The sequence below is a fragment of the Apus apus genome, chromosome 13, assembly GCF_020740795.1.
Source record: "Apus apus isolate bApuApu2 chromosome 13, bApuApu2.pri.cur, whole genome shotgun sequence".
In the NCBI taxonomy this organism is placed as follows: Eukaryota; Metazoa; Chordata; class Aves; order Apodiformes; family Apodidae; genus Apus; species Apus apus.
Window position 1 is genome coordinate 17600881 of NC_067294.1, and position 18484 is coordinate 17619364.

Genomic DNA, 18484 nt, shown 5'->3' on the forward strand with positions numbered 1-18484 from the left:
AGCTCCCGCTCCTCCCTGCATGCCAGGAGCCTCCCCAGCCTCTCCACAGGCTGCCAAGGGCTCTTGCTTCCCCAAGAGCCACCACAAAGCAGCAACTCACAGGGCTGAACGGGAAAGGCAATGTCAGACCCACTGCCCAGAATGTAAAAAGAAGTGACAAGGGAGCCATTGTGGCACACGGGTTAGGCAACTTCAGATGAATTCACTGAGCCCCCTCTCTTTGGAAACCAACCTGGAGCTAACATCCCTGCTTACTGAAAGGCAAAATAAATAAATAAATTTGAAATTATATATAGATGTAGATATAAGGCCAGGGATCAGGCCCCAAACTACACAGATCCAGCTTTTCGTGAGGCTTTGCTGTGAGTGGGAATGATTTGCTGGTGTCACGTCCCGGGAGGAGAGCAGCTCCAGCACCACACAAGGCAGGCTTTGGAGCAGGAGGCTGGGGGGAATATCATGTCCATGGAAACCAGAGCAAGCCTGGAGGAAAGCTGGGCCTGAATTGCCAAGGACCATCCAGGGCAAAGCTCTAGTTCCAGGAAGCAGGACACGAGCCCAGCTCGTGGCCAGAAGCAGTCGACCATTTTACAGCTGGGCTGAGCAACAGCCTGTGCTCCTGCTGGTGATTTGGGGTCAGGATGGGGGCAGAGCAGATAGTTCTTCCCATCCTCTTCCACACTGCCCAACTGCTGCTGCGCTGACTTCTGGAGAAGAAACCCCCCAGGAGGCAGGCCCCACCACCTGCATGTGATGCTATGTGGGAGCTCACAAGGTTACGTGGCAGCACCAGGAGGGAGAGTAGTTGCAGACCAGCAGCTCCGTGTCAGGAACCCTCTGCTCCTGTGCTTCTCCCTTCCCTGCCCCTCTGGTCCCCTTTATGGTCTGGGGATCCTCTCTGCCCCAGAGGCTTATCCCTGCCCTGCCACAGCATCTCCAGATTTTCTGAGGGCTAATTACAGCTTTGTAACATGGACCAAACCACGCCAGAGTTGCAGTGGCCACCAGTCCTGGATTGCTCCCTTTTAGCAAACATGAAGAAATCGAGGAAGGAACTGGCACAGAAGAAGGAAACAAGTCCCACGGGCTCTGCCTGCTTTGGACAAGGGAGTGTTGGAGCAACCGGGCAGGACAACTCCCTGTCTGGATCTCCAGCCAGCACAAGCAAGGGAGGGGGAGAGATGGACCAAGCTCTGAGCAAAGGTGTTGTCTATGCACACCTCTCCTGCATGCAAAAGAAATATTCAGGCCTTCCCAGAATTTTGTCATTGAAGGTGGTGTCTCCCAACAAGAACTGACAGCTCAGGACAGGACTACTCGAAGACTTACAGGCTCAGTTTTCTGATCTATCTAATGATTTGCTGGAGTCTCCTCCATCACAGCTGCTGTGGCTGCACAAGGCACACCAGCAATGGGGTGGACAGTTCTGGTCCATTTGATGCTCATGAAGTCTTGCATGATGTGCTCTGCCCACAAATCCTCATGTCCATCTCCACCCCAGTCTCTGAAGTCGGGGTTGTTCCCAACCATCCTTCACTGATGACAGATGAAGCTACAGAAAGAATCCCCAACTGGAGCAAAAGAATCCAAGAGAACCTCCCAACCCCAGGTATCATCTGGAAAGCAACTCTTCTGGGTGGCTGTTCCTGTGGCTTCCACTGCTGACAATTAGCAAGTGCTGACCTTGCAGTCAGAAGAGAGGTGGCTCCACGTCCTGCTGAAATAATGACAGCAGAACAGCCATCCTAAAATGGACATCGGGTCCCGAGGCACTCTTTAATGAATCAATCTGGGTAAAATGTGGTCTGACTCCACATAGGTGCCCTGAAGCCTCCTGAAATTTGCATGATGCTCAAAGAAACTGCCAAAGCCTGGTGCCAACCTGCCTGGTCAGATCGAATTTATCTAACTCATAGCAAGATCTAACGCAATTAGAAACCCATTTAGACAGCCTGAGGACAGAGATTGCCCAACCTCTCAGCCTATCACAGCTCTGAGCCCCTCCAGGATGTGCAATTTGGCTTCTCTTTGGCTGGAATGAAGACTGGAAAGGAAAATATGGAAATAAATCATCCGAAGGGTGAATCAGAAAACCTAAAGGGGTCATCATCTTCATGGAATAATGTCTAAATTGAACTGACCGTGGTGTCCTGAAATGTCTCTCACCTTCAAACTGATAATGGAGCCATTTTGTAGATAGTTGGGATGGAGAGGAAATTGCTCGGGACACAGAAGGTGGTCTCATAACCACATGAAAACCATCTGAAGATCCCAGGGAGGAAAAGGTTCCAGGACTGGGAGTAACACTTGAATAAAGCCCTCAAGGAGTCCAACAGCTGCAGAGTGAGAAAATAATGCTGGGAGAATAATGAGCTAATCTGGCTCCCAGTTGCACCCAGTGGAGCTGACAGATAGTACTGAAAGCTCTGGGGAGAGCAGGGAGGGGGGAAAACTGTACAGGCAGAACTTCCAAATAAGAAAAAGAGAGATAACCAGGAATGCTTCAATGGAAGGTTTTGCATGAAAAAAAAAAAGAAGAAAAGAAAGAAAAGTGCCAATTTGTTGAAATCAGATCATTTTTCAAGTGAGTTCCTTGCTTCAAAGTTGGAGCAGGGAGGGTATCTTTGCTGACATGTAAAAATGAAAAACTGATGCTCTTGCAAAGGTAACTTGCACTTCAGAAGTCAAGCCAAATATTCATTAGGAAGCTCAATTCAAAAGGGTCAGTCAGAATCAGGCATTTAGAAATTATTAGGAAATACATAAATGTGTTTATCCATCTGTATCCGTTGATCGACTTGAGCCAAACTAGGGGGAATAAAAAAGCTATTGCTGATTGTTCTGAAATGGAGGATTTCCCTCTGATCAACCCTGTGCTCTAACCACCTCTGTTTCCACAGGCAAAGAGCAGAAGCTCCTCCTGCTTGGTCAAGGATTTGTCTCTGTTCCGTAAGTCTGTGCACCATCAGCAGAGCCCTCACTCCAGTGGTCTGCAACCAACCTGCACCAGATGATGGATGATGCTACCAGGTAAGACAAGCCTTCATCTGGAGAGACCAAGCAGGTAAGACAAGTGGTATTTTAAGGCTCGTTAAGGCCACTTATCTTGGCTGCACTGGTCTTACTGCCACAGGACCCCTGGGTGACCTGTCAAGTTCTTGGGCCCAGACTTCGCAGATCCTGGCTTAAGAAAAATGTCCTGAAAGTCAGAGAAGGTTTCTGAGCTCTCTTCTCTAGGCAAGAGACATCCTGAATAGTCCCTAATAAACTGTCATCTACTTGAAAACCTTGGAAAGAAACCAGCCCAAGCTCCTCCAGACACTCCCAGGGCCTCGAATCACAACAACCCAAAAGGTCTTGCCCAGCCTGAATAATAACGAAGGGCTCTTCAAACATCTGATTTTGCTTTCTTCTGGGCTTGAGAGCTTTTGATGAAGAAGCAGGAAGATTAACAGATTAGTGTAAGAGGAACATCAGACATCACATTAGCACGAGGCATAGAGCACGGATCTGAGTCCCGAGCTCAGACAAGTTCCACCCCCCCAGCAGGGATGGCTCTGGCAGAGCCTCCCTGGCAGCAGCTTTGCAGCTGCTGGAGGAGTTGGGAGCATGTGAAAACCAGGCCACGTGGGAGCTAAATAGCTCCAGGCTTTCAGGTTGCTGGGGCCTTTGGAGCCAGTGTCAGAGGAGCTGAATCAGGGCACTCTGCTCCCACAACGTGGCCACGGAGCGGGACCAGCTCCAAGGGAGAGGTGGTGATGTGCTGCCCTCCCGAAAACGGTGCCTCCAAAGACGGGTCTGGTGACACCTGCCAAGATCAGCGGCTGCCCAGCCGTGCCACATCCAGATGGCAGATCAGGAGGTGGGTGTTTCACAAGCAAAGAAGGATGTTTACCTCCCGGGGCAGGGGCACCTTTAGGGATCTTTGGGTAGGGCCCACGAGGCATGGCTGTGAATGCCAAAATGGATAAGAAGACGTACGGGCTTTCTCCTGCCCTCCTACAGGTCATGGCCACAAACCTACCCTCCCACCCACTCCTTCCTGTGAGTATCTGAAGGACTGAGGCAATAAACAGCTTACACCACGGGAAGATGTTGATGCAAAACAACTAGGAGATGTTTTGAAGGGATGCTGGGGAGTTGTTTTCTTTCTGTTCCTTTGTCTGAGCTCCTCTGCCTCATGAGTTCTCAACCACAGGGTTGAGTCAGGAATTCCACTAGGAAAAGAAACCTACACTACTGGTGGGATGTGGAAAGCAGGTCCTCAATGCTGCAGAACGAGACCTCCAGGGAAATTCAGGAAGTCAGAGAGATTACAAGGTCTATGGGGAACCTACTGGGGAGAAGCAAGAGTGGGTCTGAGTCACAGGTGACCCTGGCTCCTAGAGCTGAAACTGAGACTGAGCTTTATCCAGCTTGGACTCTGCAGCTATGATCCCACGTGAGAAGAATCATAGAATCAGACTGGCTTCTGTTGGAAAGGGACCTTCAAGATCATTCCATTCCAACCCCCTGCATGGGCAGGGACACCTCCCACCAGCCCAGGTTGCTCCAAGCCCCATCCAACCTGCCCTTCAACACTGCCAGGGATGGGGCAGCCACAGCTTCCCTGGGCAACCTGGGCCAGGGTCTCTCCACCCTCACAGCAAAGAATTTCTTCTTAAAATCTCATCTCAGTCTCCCCTCTTCCAGTTTCAATCCATTCCCCCTTGTCCTCTCCCTCCCTGCCCTTGTCCCAAGTCCCTCCCCAGCTTTCCTGGAGCCCCTTCAGGCACTGGAAGCTGCTCTAAGGTCTCCCTGGAGCCTTCTCTTTTCCAGGCTGAACACCCCAACTCTCCCAGCCTGGCTCCAGAGCAGAGCTGCTCCAGGCCCCTGGTCAACTTCGTGGCCTCCTCTGGACTCCCTCTAAGAGCTCCATGTCAGAAGCTTAGAGGGACCAAGGGGGACAAAGAAGAAGAGGGAGACCAAGGTGCCAGAGGTGGCTTGTACCCCTGCAGCCAGGTTCCTCCTCAGCCATGTTCAGTCCTTCTCTGCCTCAGCCGAGCAGACTACCTGCTTCCTAGGGCACTGAAGGAGCAGAGAACAATGGGAAGAATCCATTTTGGAGTTATCTCCATTGACCATCTTGGTTTCTCCCAAGAGCAGAACTTGGGTTGAGTAATTGCAGCTCAGACAGACCGGCTTGCAGGGCTGTCCTGTGGCAATGGGCTGTGCCCAGGGTTTCATGGGCAGGTGCTCTTACAGGACAGGTATGTGTGGGGACGGAGGGTGGAGGGCAAGGAAGGAGCTCTGGGCTTGGTACAGGGCTCAGCTGTAGGGGCAGCATTCAGAAGAACATAATGGCAAGAGAGAAATCTGGCAGTGCACTGCAGGGGCTGAAGGTCCAAGACCTCACAAACCATGATGAGGAGCTCCTGCTCTTTGTGACCCACCCCAGCACAGCCCCAAGAGAGCCTTGCACACGATTCACACCAGGGGTCCTGAGTGGACACCAGCTCTGGGGACACACACACCATCCACCTCTTCACTGCTGCCCCACACCCTCCTAGGGCTGCCCTCCCCACCTCCAGCTGACACAGTTCCCAGGGGCAGATCCCCTTAGCTCCAAGTGTCCTTTAGCCCCTGCTCTCTCCCACAACACCCCACCCCCTCCTGCCCTACATCACACACCCTCTCATTACCCCAGCCTCCTCCATTCCACCTTCTTATTACTCAAGCCCCCTCCATCCCACCCTCTTGTTACCCCAGCCTCTTCCTTCCCACCCTCTCATTACCCCAGCCTCCTCCATCCCACCTTCTCATTACTCAAGCCCCCTCCATCCCACCCTCTTGTTACCCCAGCCTCTTCCTTCCCACCCTCTCATTACCCCAGCCCCCTCCATCCAACCTTCTCATTACCCCAGCCTCTTCCATCCTGCCCCAGAACATCCCAGCTCTGTCCTCACCCCACCCTCCACCCACATCCCACCCTCCACCCTTCATCTCCCCCGCCACCCTCGGCCACTTTCTGGGCGGAGGGACCACAAAGTCCCTGGGGACACACCTGGTGACAGCAGCAGGTTTTGCCCCAGGGTTTGGGTGAGGGCTGTGGCAGGTCTGTGCTGGCAGGGAGCAGCCCTGCAGCTGAGAGCCCAGCCGAGCAGGCACAGCAGTGCCAGGAATATCAATCAGGGCAGCTCGGAGCGGGCGGCTGCCCACACAGCCTGAGCTTCCAGCACACCCACTGCTTGGCCACTGGGGCTCAGCACCCCTCTGCACCAGGGCCAGCAGACAGGAGACTTTTTTCCCTTCTAGAGGGAAAATCTTAGAGGGATATAGCTGAGGGAACTGGGGTTGTTTTAGCCTGGAGAAGAGGAGACTCAGGGGGGGACCTTCTCGCTCTCTCTTCAACTACCCAAAGGGAGGTTGTGGTCAGGTGGGGTCGGGCTCTTTTTCAAGGCAACTAGCAACAAGACAAGAGGGCCTGGCCTGAAGCTGCTCCAGGGGATGTTTAGGTTGGATATTAGGAAGCACTTCCTCATGGAGAGGGTGATCAGACACTGGAATGGACTGCCCAGGGAAGTGGTGGAGGCACCATCCCTGGAGGTGTTCAAGGAAGGGCTGGCTGTGGCACACGGTGCCATGGTCTGGAGATGTGGTGGACTTGATGATCTGAGAGGTCTTTTCCAGCCTTGGGGATTCTGTGATTCTGAGATGCTGGTGGGGAAGGGGGAGGTCGCTGCCTGAGCAGAGCAAGGGGAGACATCAGGAGAGGGGGATGACGAGGAGCAGATACGATTGTGAAAGAAAAAAAGGGAAGGTGAGGGGGGGAGAACAGGAGAAGTCACCCAGATCCAAGCTGAGGAAGCCTGTGTGCACCTCAGACCAACGCTGGCTCCAAATGCATCAGGCAGGGCAGAGGCTGAGGGTCAGAGAAGGGAGAGGAAGAGGAGGGCAGGGAGGAAGGAAGGAGCAGCATCTAGCTCAGCAGGGTGGGAAGAGGAGAAGTGGCCAGAGCTGCCAGCCAGCAGGCAGCCTGGCCTGACTCGAGGAGACCCAGGTGGGTAGCACAGGCTGGGCCAGCCTCTGAGGGAGCCAAGGGTGAGGTCCCAAGCACTGGTGGGGCCAGGGACTGTCAGGCAGAAGAAAATCCATGCTCTCCTCAATGGGACAGGGGCAGTAAGTGCCATCACTGCCTCCTTGCACACACACTGCTCGCAGAGGAGTTGTCACCTGCCCAAGGCTGCACACTGTGTCCACCCTGCTGTCACCTCCTGCCACACACAGGCCACTTACACCTGCTGCCACCACCCCACACCACACACAGCCCCATGCCATCCCTCCCCATGGTACCAGCTGGGTGCCCCACATGCCTTCTTCTGCCCCACAGCCTGTACCCCCCTGCCACCTCCACATCTCTCCATGGGGTGTGAGCCCCTTTCTGTCTCCTGCCACACATGGAGCACAGACTGGGTACACCCTACTGACACCTCCCACTCTGTCTCAGGCTGGACCAGCTCATCTCCCCCCGCTGAAGCTCTCCATTCTGAGGTCCCAAGAGCCTCATGGTGCTCTCCCAGGTGTGGGCACCCCTTTCCACCACAAACCAAAGTCCTCCAGCACAGCCCTGCCAGGAGTCACTGTGCAGTCCTGGCTTTGCTGGTGGGGTTCTTAGCAGCCTCACCAGCCCCCTGGAAGCCAGCAGATACGACCTACTCCTTGCCCCACTTTGCTCCCACAAGCACCCAGGGATGTTCACAAACCACTGTGAATTCCCAGTTGTTTTGCAGAGCCCAGCCATCCTCCCCAGCACAGCCCGGGCTCAGCCCCTCAGGACCTCACCAACACACTCCCTCACTTAGTCTTCACATGCCAGAGCCAAATCTGAACCAAGTGCCACAGATCCCGGGAGCAGGAGCTGGTTTGCAGTGCCTGGGAACTGCTCCCAGCCCAATGACTTTCTGAAACTGGGGAAAAAGAGGGCAGGTCCCTCATGAACCCTCAGCTCCATCTGTGGCTCGTTACTGGATCCATTTATCAGCTCATTCCACACGAGCGACCTTGAGAAAATCCACTGACCTGGGACAGTAGGACACTTTCCCAGACATCTGCCAACACCTAAACCTGCAATTTATGGAGACTCTAAGCTAAGTTCTAAACCAAGACAATTCCAGTTCTGTCCATTTCAGTTAAAATATTCCTCTTCCTTCCCATCCTGCAGAGAGTAATTAATACTGCCCCGTGCCCCGGAGCCTGCGGGCAGGTGCTCTGCTGAGCACACTCAAGTGAGCACCACTCCAACCAGCTGCTCAGATGGTGGGGGGGCTGGAAGGACCACCCCCCCGGGGCAGTTTTGGGTTTGTACAGCTGGGAAAGGATGCAGCATAGCCTCCCCCCCCCCACACACACACCCCCAGTATAAAAAAATGCCCTAAAGGAGGGAAACCTGGGAGACGGGCAGAAGAAAGAGACGCTCCCCGCTCCAGCGCCTGGGAGCTGGTGTTCTCACCCCAGGTTCATCAAAGAGCTGCCGAGGAGAAGGAAGGAAGGGAAACTTCTCTCAGAAAGTTCCCAAAGGGAAGCAGATAGCAAGGCTGTGCCAAGCCCCCAGACTGCCCTGCCCGGCCCTGCGGGGATTAGTTATTTAGGTGGTTGCTGGTGTCTCCTTTCCTCCTCTGCAGCCATCGCATCTCCCCGCAGGTCCCAGCCCTGCCTGCCTAGGAGGCCCAGACGCTTCCTGGATGGTTCAAGATAAAACCTTATGCTGTTAGCAAAACAAACTAGGAGGCTGTGAGAGCCAAGGCTGGCACAGGGCTGAAACCACCAAAGCCAGAACCACTGGTTTCCCCAGATGATCTAATCTCCACCAGTGCCAGAGCTCCTCTTCTCCAGCAGCCTGGTGAGGCTGGTTGGAGGCCCTGGGGAAGAGGTGAAGCTGGTGTGACAGGCACAGGGGTGTCTGCCCCAGTTTTAAAAGGAATAACATGAGAAAGAGGGAGGAGTGGATGTGGAGGGGAGGTCCCTGAGGTGTGATGCTTGGCTGGAGGGAGAGGGGTGTAGGACAGCCCCATCCAGGGCCTGGAGAAGGGGTGCTGGATCCAAGATCCAGCAGGAAGAAATTCTTTGCTGTGAGGGTGGTGAGATGCTGGAACATCTGCAGAGAAGCTGTGGCTGCCCCATCCCTGGCAGTGTTGAAGGGCAGGTTGGATGGGGCTTGGAGCAACCTGGGCTGGTGGGAGGTGTCCCTGCCCGTGGCAGGGGGGGTTCGAACTAGATGATCTTGGAGGTCCCTTCCAACCCAAACCAGTCTGGGTTTCTATGATCTCTCCAATCTGGAGACAAGAGCCTGAGCAAGCCCCACGGCAGCTGCATCACCCCCCAACCTGCCCACCAGGAGGGGCAGGGCCATCTTCACGGGGAGCAGGGGGCTCCATCACCCTCCCAGCTGCACGCCTGCCTGGGAGGACCCCTCCCTCGCTGTGAGGGTGCCCGTCACACCCCGGGGTGGGGGGAGCAGCTTCGGGTGCTGCTGACGCACCCGGGCTCCATCTGCACCCGCGCGTGTCCTCATTGCAGCACCGCCAGGGAGGAGAGGCAGGCGTCTTCCAGCCCCGCCGGCAGGATCCAGGTCATGCCAGGCAGGGATCAACCTGCTCCTCCACACACTGGCTTTGGGACATGGCTGGGTCCCAAAAGGACCTGAGGAGGAACCAGGAAAAGCTACGCAGCGGGGTGGTGGGGTGGAAGAAAGCTGGACCGGCTGGTCCATATCTGGGACTGCCTCCATGTCCATGTGTTTGTGTGTGGACATGCACGTGCTGTGACCCGTGTCCTGGAGGGAGTGATCTCCTCGAGGAGAGGGCCAAGAAGTGGCTGGAGGTGGGATATGTCAATCTGCAGAGCAGGGTCAGTACTATGAGGTTTGGGGACTGGCCACACTGGGACATGGTGGAGGGCTTGTGGAGTTAGCTGGCCCACGTGAGCATCACTTCTGGGCTCTGCAGGGCCTGAGTGCTCCAGTGGCTTTAGGACATGGAAAACATGCCCGGGAAATTGCCTGGGAGCAAGAGCATCTTCAGGGGCAGCAGGGAAAAATAAGGCACAAGTGGTCAAAAATAGAAAACTTTATTGAAGTCAAATCCAACAGGGCAGCTGAGCTCAGCCCCACGGCAGGAGCCCAGCCTGCCACTCACTGGGGTACAAAGATGGGAGCAGGGGTCTCCACGGGGCACCGAGGGTACAGCGCAGTGGGGCAGTGGGTGCTCCTCACCCACAGCGCCCCGGGAAGAAGGCAAAGCCACAGACACTCATCCCCCCTCTCCCTCCCTAGCTGGTGAAGGACAGACCCGACAGGCGCCAAAGCAGAGAGATGTGGTGCAAGCTAACTGGGAGACAGCCTGAGGAAAGTGGGTCCTGCAAGCTCTGGGCTCACCCCCGGGACCTCCAGGAACAGCTCCAAGCTCCAGTGCACACCAGCCAGCAGCCCGTCCCTGCCCGCTCCGCAGCCAAGACCGACCTCTGCCCTGCCCCCGCGCGCAGCAGAAACCCCCAGCTGGACCAAGAGCAGGGACCCAACGGCAGCAGAGCCCCCCCATGCCCCTCCTCCAGCCCCAGCACAGAGCCAGACCCATGCTGTGCCACCTGGCAACCAGGATCCAGTCTCCCCCTCCTTGGCAGCACGGCTCCCGCAGAGCCGCAGCTCCGGGCCCGATGCTGGCACTGCAGGAAGGCCGGTTTTCACGGCACTGGTTGTGGCAGAAAGCCCAGGCCTGGGGGAAGCCAGAGCCCGAGCCTGGGAAAAAGGCAGAGCTTTGCTCCTCCACCCAGCCCCACCTGCCCGGGCAGCCACGGCGGGTGCAAAACTCCTTTTAGGGTGGCTTTGCAGAAGGATGGCGAAAGGTTCGGCCACGCCAGCCGAGCCAGGCTGGCAAGAGCACAGCTAACACCTTCCTGACATCTCCCCGGTCCGGGCAGGGCTGGGGACAGGCTGCCCAGGACCATTCCCACCTGCCCCTGAGCCAGGCCGAGCAGAGGGGTGGAAAGATGGAAGGACAGGAAGATGGGCACTGCCTTCCTCAGTGCTCTCAGACCCGGTCCCAGAGGGGACCTGGGCAGGTGGAATTCCCTCCCCGGAGCTCCACATGCAGAGGCACACACATGCAGCACCCTTCTCGCCACCATCACCCAGGCAGCGCCACCAGGACCCAGCCCCGGGCGCTCTGACAAAAGGCTCCGGCATTTGGGACAGGGGATTTTCTTTGGCCTCCCCCCCCTTCCCACCAGCCCCCTCCCCACACCCAGGCTCCATGGCTCGGCTCCGGGGTAGTCCTCCACCAGCCCCCCCCAGGCCAGGCATGCAGGGCTGGGGGCCAGTCCAGGCTCACTCCCACACCTCTGTCCAGATGGCTCCCCGGTGCAGGGGAGGAGCCGCTGCCGGCCGCAGGACGAGCTCTCCTACCTGCTTGTTGGTGTATTTCTGGGGGTTGGTGCGGTAGCTGTAGTCCGAGTACTGCTCGGAGCCCGTCGAGTTGTTGTCCCCGGTGCCAACAAAGGTGTTGGTGGCCGGCAGGTCCTGCACCACTTGGTGCTTCTTGGAGGCCGAGGGTGACTGAGGCTGGAGCTGGATGGAGGGCAGCGGCGAGTTGGAGCGGTAGTGGCGACCCAGGTCTGGGCTGCCCGGGGGGTAGTTGAGGGGCAGGTGGATTCGGGGACTGTCACTGACAGAGTCATTCATGAGGTTGAACTTGAGTGATTTCTGCAGCCCCGTTTCCTCCTCGTCCTCTGTGGGCTTGGGCGGCTTCGGAGACTTGCTCTTCTTCACCTTGCTCTTGCTCTTACCACTCTTGCTGGCCTGCTTGGGCGTGTACAGATCCTTGGTCTCCTTCTTGCCTGCCTGGTAACCACTCTTGGCCTCCCGCTGCCGGCAGTAACGCACCAGAACGACCAGCACGATGACCAGGGTGACGGCCACGATGCCGGCGATGACTCCGAAGAGGATGTTGCTTCGCTGTTTGCTGCGCTCGTACTCGGGGTCTCCGGCGATGTCGATGTCGAGCGGCGTGTCCAGGCTGTGGCCCACCAGCGTGTCCAGCAGCGTGCGGTTGGCCAGCGTCTCGTTGACGTAGAAGTGCACCAGCGCCGTGCCGTGCCGCGAGGGCTTGCCCTTGTCGTTGACTCGCACGACCAAGCGGTGCAGGCCGTGGTGCTTGCGCAGGATCTCCTTCTCCAGGGTGATGTCTCCGCTGTGCGGGGAGATCTGGAAGAGCTCGAAGGGGTTGCCTCCTGTGATGCTGTAGATCAGCTCTGCGTTGACCCCGGAGTCGATGTCCTCCGCCTTGACCTTGCTCACCTGCTGTCCAGGGCTGGTGTGGGGCAGGATGTGTTTGTAGGTGGCATTGGAGGGTGAAGTGATGAAGGGGGCATTATCGTTCTCATCCAAGACGTTGATGGTCACCCCCACGTAGGCAGACCTGGGAGGATCCCCACCATCCACCGCCTTGAGTCGGAAAGTGTACGTGCTCTGCTGCTCCCGGTCGAAAGAGATGCTGGAGAGGATGGTGCCAGTGCCATTCTGGATGACAAAATCCCCGTTGTCTTGCTCCACCGACAGCTGGATGCGGGCGTTTTCTCCTTTGTCAGCATCGATCACCGTCACCATGCCCACAGGGCTGAGAGGTGGCATGTTCTCCATCACTGAGAAGTTGTAGCCGCTCAGCATGAATTTGGGGTCGTTGTCATTCCGGTCCATGACGTTGATGGCCACAGATGCTGTGCCCTTGAGGGTGGGGCTGCCCTTGTCTGCTGCCACCACCAAGAACTCGTAGCGCTCCCGCTGCTCTCGGTCCAGCACCGCCTTCACCCGGATCTCCCCAGAGTCAGGGTCAATGCTGAAGGAGCCCTTGGAGGAAGGGTCCGTCACCAGGGAATAAACCAGCTGGGCGTTGGAGCCGCTGTCGGCATCAGTGGCACTCACCTCCATCACCAGGTCATCAGGCTCATTGTTCTCAGGAAAGGCTACCTCGGTGAAGCTCTGGCTGAAGACAGGCGCGTTGTCATTCACGTCCACCACCTGCACCTTCAAGGAGTTGGTGCTGGAGAGGGGCGGGTTCCCTGAGTCCACTGCCACAATCTCAATAGTGTACTCCTTCACCGACTCATAGTCCAGCGGCGTGGTGGTCTGCAGGAAGTACTTCTTCTTGCTGTCACTCCCCGTTTCACTCGCCTGCCGCAGCTGGAACGGGACGTCGCCAGCCACCACACAGGTCACCACGGCGTTTTCGCCCTCATCTCGGTCGGACACTTGCACCAGAGCCACTGCTGTCTCTACTGGCACGTCCTCCGAGATGTTCGCCATGCCATCCTGGTGGGTGACGAGCCCAATGCCCCGGATCTCTATGGAGGGCGCGTTGTCGTTCATGTCCTTGACCGTGACCACCACCTGGGTGCGGGCGCTCTTGGGGTTGGCACCCTTGTCCTTGGCCATGACGGAGAACTTGAGGGTGCCGACGTCCTCGCGGTCGATGGGCCCCTGGACGGTGATGAGCCCCGTGGCGCGGTCCAGGCGCAGCAGCCGACGCACCATGTCCGAGGCCTGGTGGAAGGAGTAATCGATCTCGGCGTTGGCGCCCTGGTCCGAGTCGTTGGCCTTCACCTGGGGGGCAGAGGGAGGAGAAGGGGTGAGCAGGAGAACCAGGCGGTGCCGGCATCTCCTCACACGGCTGTGGCCTCCTCTGGGGACGGCTTGGGGTGGGGGGGAAAACCAGGATTTCCTCTTCTGGGGCCAAGGACTATGGGGCAAAGAGCCTGGGACCAGCAGAGCAGCTGGGAGCGGCCTTCAGGCACCCAGGCTTTTCCTTGCTCTTCTGGAGAAACCGGCTGGGCCGGTTGGCCGTGCTCCCCTCCCGGCACGCAGAGAATCCTCCGGGAACCCGTGCCGTGACCCAGGCAGCAGCGGGGAGGGAAGTCTCTGGCTGTTCCTGCTCCCCCAGACCCTCCCAAAAGAGGGGCTCGAGCCTGGGTGAGGGGAAGGGCAAGGAGGAGGGAGGCGAGGATGTGCGGAGCTGCAGCAGCTCCATCCCAGCAGTCAGGGATGCAGCCAAGCAGGGAACGGGGCTGCAGAAGCTCCATGCAGATCCAGCCATCCCTGCCTGCCCGTCAGGAGCTCTGCCTTCCCAGAAACCTGCCTCTGCGCCTGTTATTTGCTTTCTAAAGAAGATGAGGTTTGTCTAACATTTGCCTCCCTAATCCACTCCCCGAGCAGCCTCTTCTCTGCACCATTTGCTGCTCCGCCGTTATCTCGCTCAGCAGATTTGGATGGAGAACGAAAAGTTGTTAAATGTGAATTCCACCTTTTACCTCCGCTCACAAAAAAAAAAAAAAAGGCGGAAGTCATTTTCCCCCTGAAAGATAAAAGCTGAGCAATGGCAACAGCAGCATCTCAGCCCATTCTCTTCCCCGGCCGTGCAGCTCCCTTATCTGCTTTTCCAACTTCCATTCTCTTCACAGTGAAAAATGAATTCTTCAAAAATTCACATTCAGAATTAGCAAGCAGATGAGAGCTGGCCACGCTCGCTTATTAAGATGGCAGCTGCAGATAAACAGATGTCAGCTGCTATCATCTCAATGCCCCCTCCAAGCCAAATCCACTGAGATCCAACCCCCTCGGGCTTCCCAGGCCGGTTTGCCCCACTGCCTGAGACTGGGCAGAGTCCCTGGCCCCTGCCGAGAGCAGGGCACCCCCGGAGCCATGGGTAGCCCCCCCAGACAGGCAGCAGGGATGCTGCCTGCCCCCATCTCCTGTGTGAGCCCGAGTTTCCATGGAGCCACCAAGGGAATGCAACTTATGAAAGGGTCTATGTCTTGTCTGCGGGCAGCATTGAGACCAGCTGGGCATGAAGCCAGAGCCTCCATAGCCCTTGGGTCCCAGCCCTCTCTGTAACCCAAAGCCTTGCTCCTGCACCCCCCCAGCCCTGCTGCTGCCCCCCAGCCCTGTCCTGCAGCCACCACTCCAGCTGCATCTCCTTGCACATACTTCTCTGTGACATCTCAGGGACCTGCCTGCCCGCTGGCCCTGGGTGACGCTGTGCCCTCTGATGGCTTGCAACCCTTCCAAGCTCCCTCCTCCCTTGGGGAACCATAGCAGCAAGTGGCAACAAGCTCCCCAGCTTGTCCCTGCCACAGCCAGGGCAGGATCTGGGCAGGAGAAGCGTGCCCCCCCACCGCCCCTGCTCACCTGAAGGACAGAGTGCCCCACGGGGCTGTTTTCAGAGAGCTCTGCCTCATACAGGGCCTTCTCGAACTTGGGCGCGTTGTCGTTCATGTCCAGGATGGTGATGCGCAGCAGGGCGCTGCTGGCCCGCGGTGGGTTGCCCCCATCCTGCACCTTGATGGTCAGATCGTAAGAGTCCCACTGCTCCCGGTCCAGGTTCCCCATCACAATCAGCTGCGGCTGCTTCTCGTCCTGATCCTCTGCCACTTGCAACCCAAAGAGCTCCTGTGCCTCCGGACCTGCCGTCAGCTCGTAGGAGGCAACACCGTTGGGACCCGAGTCCCGGTCCATGGCCAGGGGGATGGGGAACAGCGTCCCGAGGTTGGTGTTTTCAGGGATGGAGAGGGTGAGAACAGGCGAGGCAAAGTTGGGGGTGTTGTCATTGATATCGAGCACCTCTATCTGCCCCTCAAGCAGGCGGGGGCTGCTGTTCAAGATCAGGTCGGTGATGGACACTTCAAACTCCAGGAAGCAGGGCTCTCCGGGCAGGAGGTGCTGGCACTCACGCAAGCTCTCCCGGTCGATGGAGGTCTCTGTGGTGTAGATGTCTCCAGTCTTGCCTTCCACACGTAGGTAGGGGGCCCCCACCTCCAGCTTGTAGAGATGCCCCACATCTGGGAAGCCGTAGTCGGAGGCCAGGCTCCCTATGCGGGTGTTGGGGGGCTGTTCCTCCTGCACTTTGTAGACCACGCGAGTCCCGGAGACCAGGGCAGGGAGCTGTAAGAGGAGCCACAGGCGCAGGCAGGATGCCAGCGGTTCCATCCTGCGCTGCAGGGGAGCTGGAAGGAGACACAGACACCAGAGGTCAGGCAGCCCAGGGCCTCCCACCCTGCTCCGCCCCAGCCCACGCCTCTCAGAGCATCCTTTTGGGTGCAGCCACTTGTGCAGGGTCCCCAAAGCGGCCCCCCCGAAGGCTTTGGGGTCTCCCCTGGCAGAGCTGGCCCCAGCCTGAGCAGCCTCCACAAGCAAGTGCCCTGGAGGCCCAGTCCTGGCTTGCACCAGGTTCCTGCACTGCCCTGGAGTGAGCCACCCAGTCATTGAAACCTCAACCCCGGCTTCCTGCAGGTGACAGGAAGCCACTCCTGCCACTGTTCACCCTCTTCGTCACCACGCAAGCTGTAATTAGACCCAAGGAGGCACTCCAAGAGAGGCCCATTGGGCGCCAGCCAGGCTCAACACAGGACCTTGTGTGCCATGCACTGCAGGGCCACTGCCTGGCATGCAGGGTGGGGACACAGGGCACTGCACGTCACTGCCAGCCCCGTGGGAACAGGAGCACCAAAGCGGAGGGTGGGGACTCTGTCTGCTCTGCAGAGATGCAGGGCTGCCACCCACCCACACCGCAGGGATGCAGGGCTGCCACCCACCCACCCCACAGGGATGCAGGGCTGCCACCCACCCACACTGCAGGGATGCAGGGCTGCCACCCACCCACACTGCAGGGATATGGGGGAATGCCAGGATACAGAGCTACTGCCCATTCATGACTGCAGGAATGCTGGGCACTGGCTGCACTGCAGGAGTACCAACCATGCCTATCTGCAGGGACACCAGGCACTGCCTGCACTGCAGGAATTCCACCCATCCATCACTGCTGGGACAGCAGGCACTGCCACGTCAGGGACAGAGCAGCACTGCCCGCCCTGCACTGCCAACACAGGAGCACTGCCAGCCTCACTGCACTGCGAGGTGTGACAGCACCACCCACCCAGCACTGCAGAGATGCAGGAGCCCTGGACATCACCCATCCTGCTCTGCACACGGGGCACTGCCAGCCCCTTGCAGAAGAGGAGCACTGCCCAGCCCTGTGTTAAGGGCACCCAGAGCTGCTTCCCACCCTGCACTGCAGTGCTGTCATGCCTGTGCCTCCCCCCCGGGGAGCAGCAGCACTGCACAGCCCCAGCACACTGCAGCAGTGGGCACAGCATCCCCCCTCTGCTGCACAGTCACCAGGCAACCTCACACCCTGCGCAAGCAAATGCTGTTCCCGTCACTCACTGCAGACACACTGTTCCTTCCCATTCCCTCCACCTCACACTGGGACACCTCACTGGGTGCCCACCCAGCGCCACTGTCGTCCCCCCCCCACCTGCTGCCCAGGCAGGGACAGGAGCACAGCCCCCCTGCATTGCAGAGAGGCACACTGCACAGGCTGCACCGCAGGCACCCAGCCACTGCAAACCTCCTCCCAGTACCCACACACTGCAGAGGCAGTGCCAGGCGCTCCACCAGCCCCACAGACCGTCCCCTTCTGCGCCAAGTCACACAGCCTGTCACCAAGCCTCTGCCTAGTGCTGTGCCTGGACACCAGCTTTCCTGTCCCTGCTTTCTCTTCTGGGAACACCCCTTCCTCCTCCAGTGCCTGGGTGCACCCATGCAGCTTCTACTGAGCTGTAAGCAGGAAGAGGTGCAGAGGGAAGGGGTGCAGGGAGAAGGGGTGCAGCCCAGTCACCAGCACCCAGAACACCCACTGGTTGGATGCCCCAAAAATAAACAGCCACAAGCACCTGCCCCCCATCAGCCACCCTCTCTCACCACTCCCACCACTCCCTCTCTCCACAGCCTGCACCCAGCTGGCAGGATGGATGAGCCATCTCCACCGTCTCCCCTCCGTGGTGCCACGTAACAAGAGCCTGATTCCTGGTGCCAATCCCAGCATCTCACAGCTCCTCAACAAGTGGAGCATCCCGCACTGTCCACCCTGGTACTTCCCACAAGTCAGCAGCTCCCAGTCCCTCCACCCCTTTGCTTCCCCATGGATATCTGCTTCATTGGATGGCAGGGAAGAGAAGAGCTCTCCCTCCGCAGGGGAAAACACATCTCTGGTTCTGGAGAGAAAATGATGGTCCTGAAGCCTCTGCTCCCTTGTCCTGCACCCATCCTGTCCGCAAGGAGCAGGTACTCCCGCCTCACTGAGGGCACATAGAACTGCCCAGGCTGCTGCTCTGTGCCGTTGTCTCTGGGTACAGCCCCGGCAGGAAGGGAAGAGGCAAACAAGGCTTCTGCCATCTCCACACGGGACGGAGGAGGGAAGAAGCAGAGCAGAAGCACAACACACCCAGATGGCCAAAACCCACCACCGTGTGTCTGCGCCGAGTGTGCACATACCTGTGCTCTATGAGCAGCTGGGTGTGCGTGCACCTGCCCGGGCCACAACCGCGTGTCCGCAGGAGAAGGTGCCCGCGTGCACACGTGTGCCCTAGCTGGGTGTGCACGCGTGCCACCCGTGTGCACCAG

At 58.0% G+C, this 18484-nt stretch overlaps 2 protein-coding genes across 6 annotated transcripts in view; one reads left to right on the forward strand and one right to left on the reverse strand.

Annotated features, from left to right (window-relative positions):
• Positions 1 to 18484, forward strand: part of HDAC3 (histone deacetylase 3) — a 352192-nt gene that overhangs the window by 195978 nt on the left and 137730 nt on the right. The gene's annotated exons all lie outside the window — the stretch shown is intronic.
• The window catches only part of PCDH1 (protocadherin 1), a 58677-nt gene that overhangs the window by 36687 nt on the left and 3506 nt on the right, over positions 1 to 18484 (reverse strand). For all 5 annotated transcript variants that reach the window (XR_007890733.1, XM_051630813.1, XM_051630814.1 and 2 more), the window contains exons 2-3: positions 15212 to 16026; positions 11438 to 13630 (exon numbers count right to left, since the gene is read on the reverse strand). Coding sequence is in view for 4 of the 5 variants with exons in the window: in XM_051630813.1 (XP_051486773.1) it covers positions 11438 to 13630; positions 15212 to 16026 (3008 nt within the window). In the remaining variant the exon portion in view is untranslated. The remainder of the gene's footprint in view (positions 1 to 11437; positions 13631 to 15211; positions 16027 to 18484) is intronic.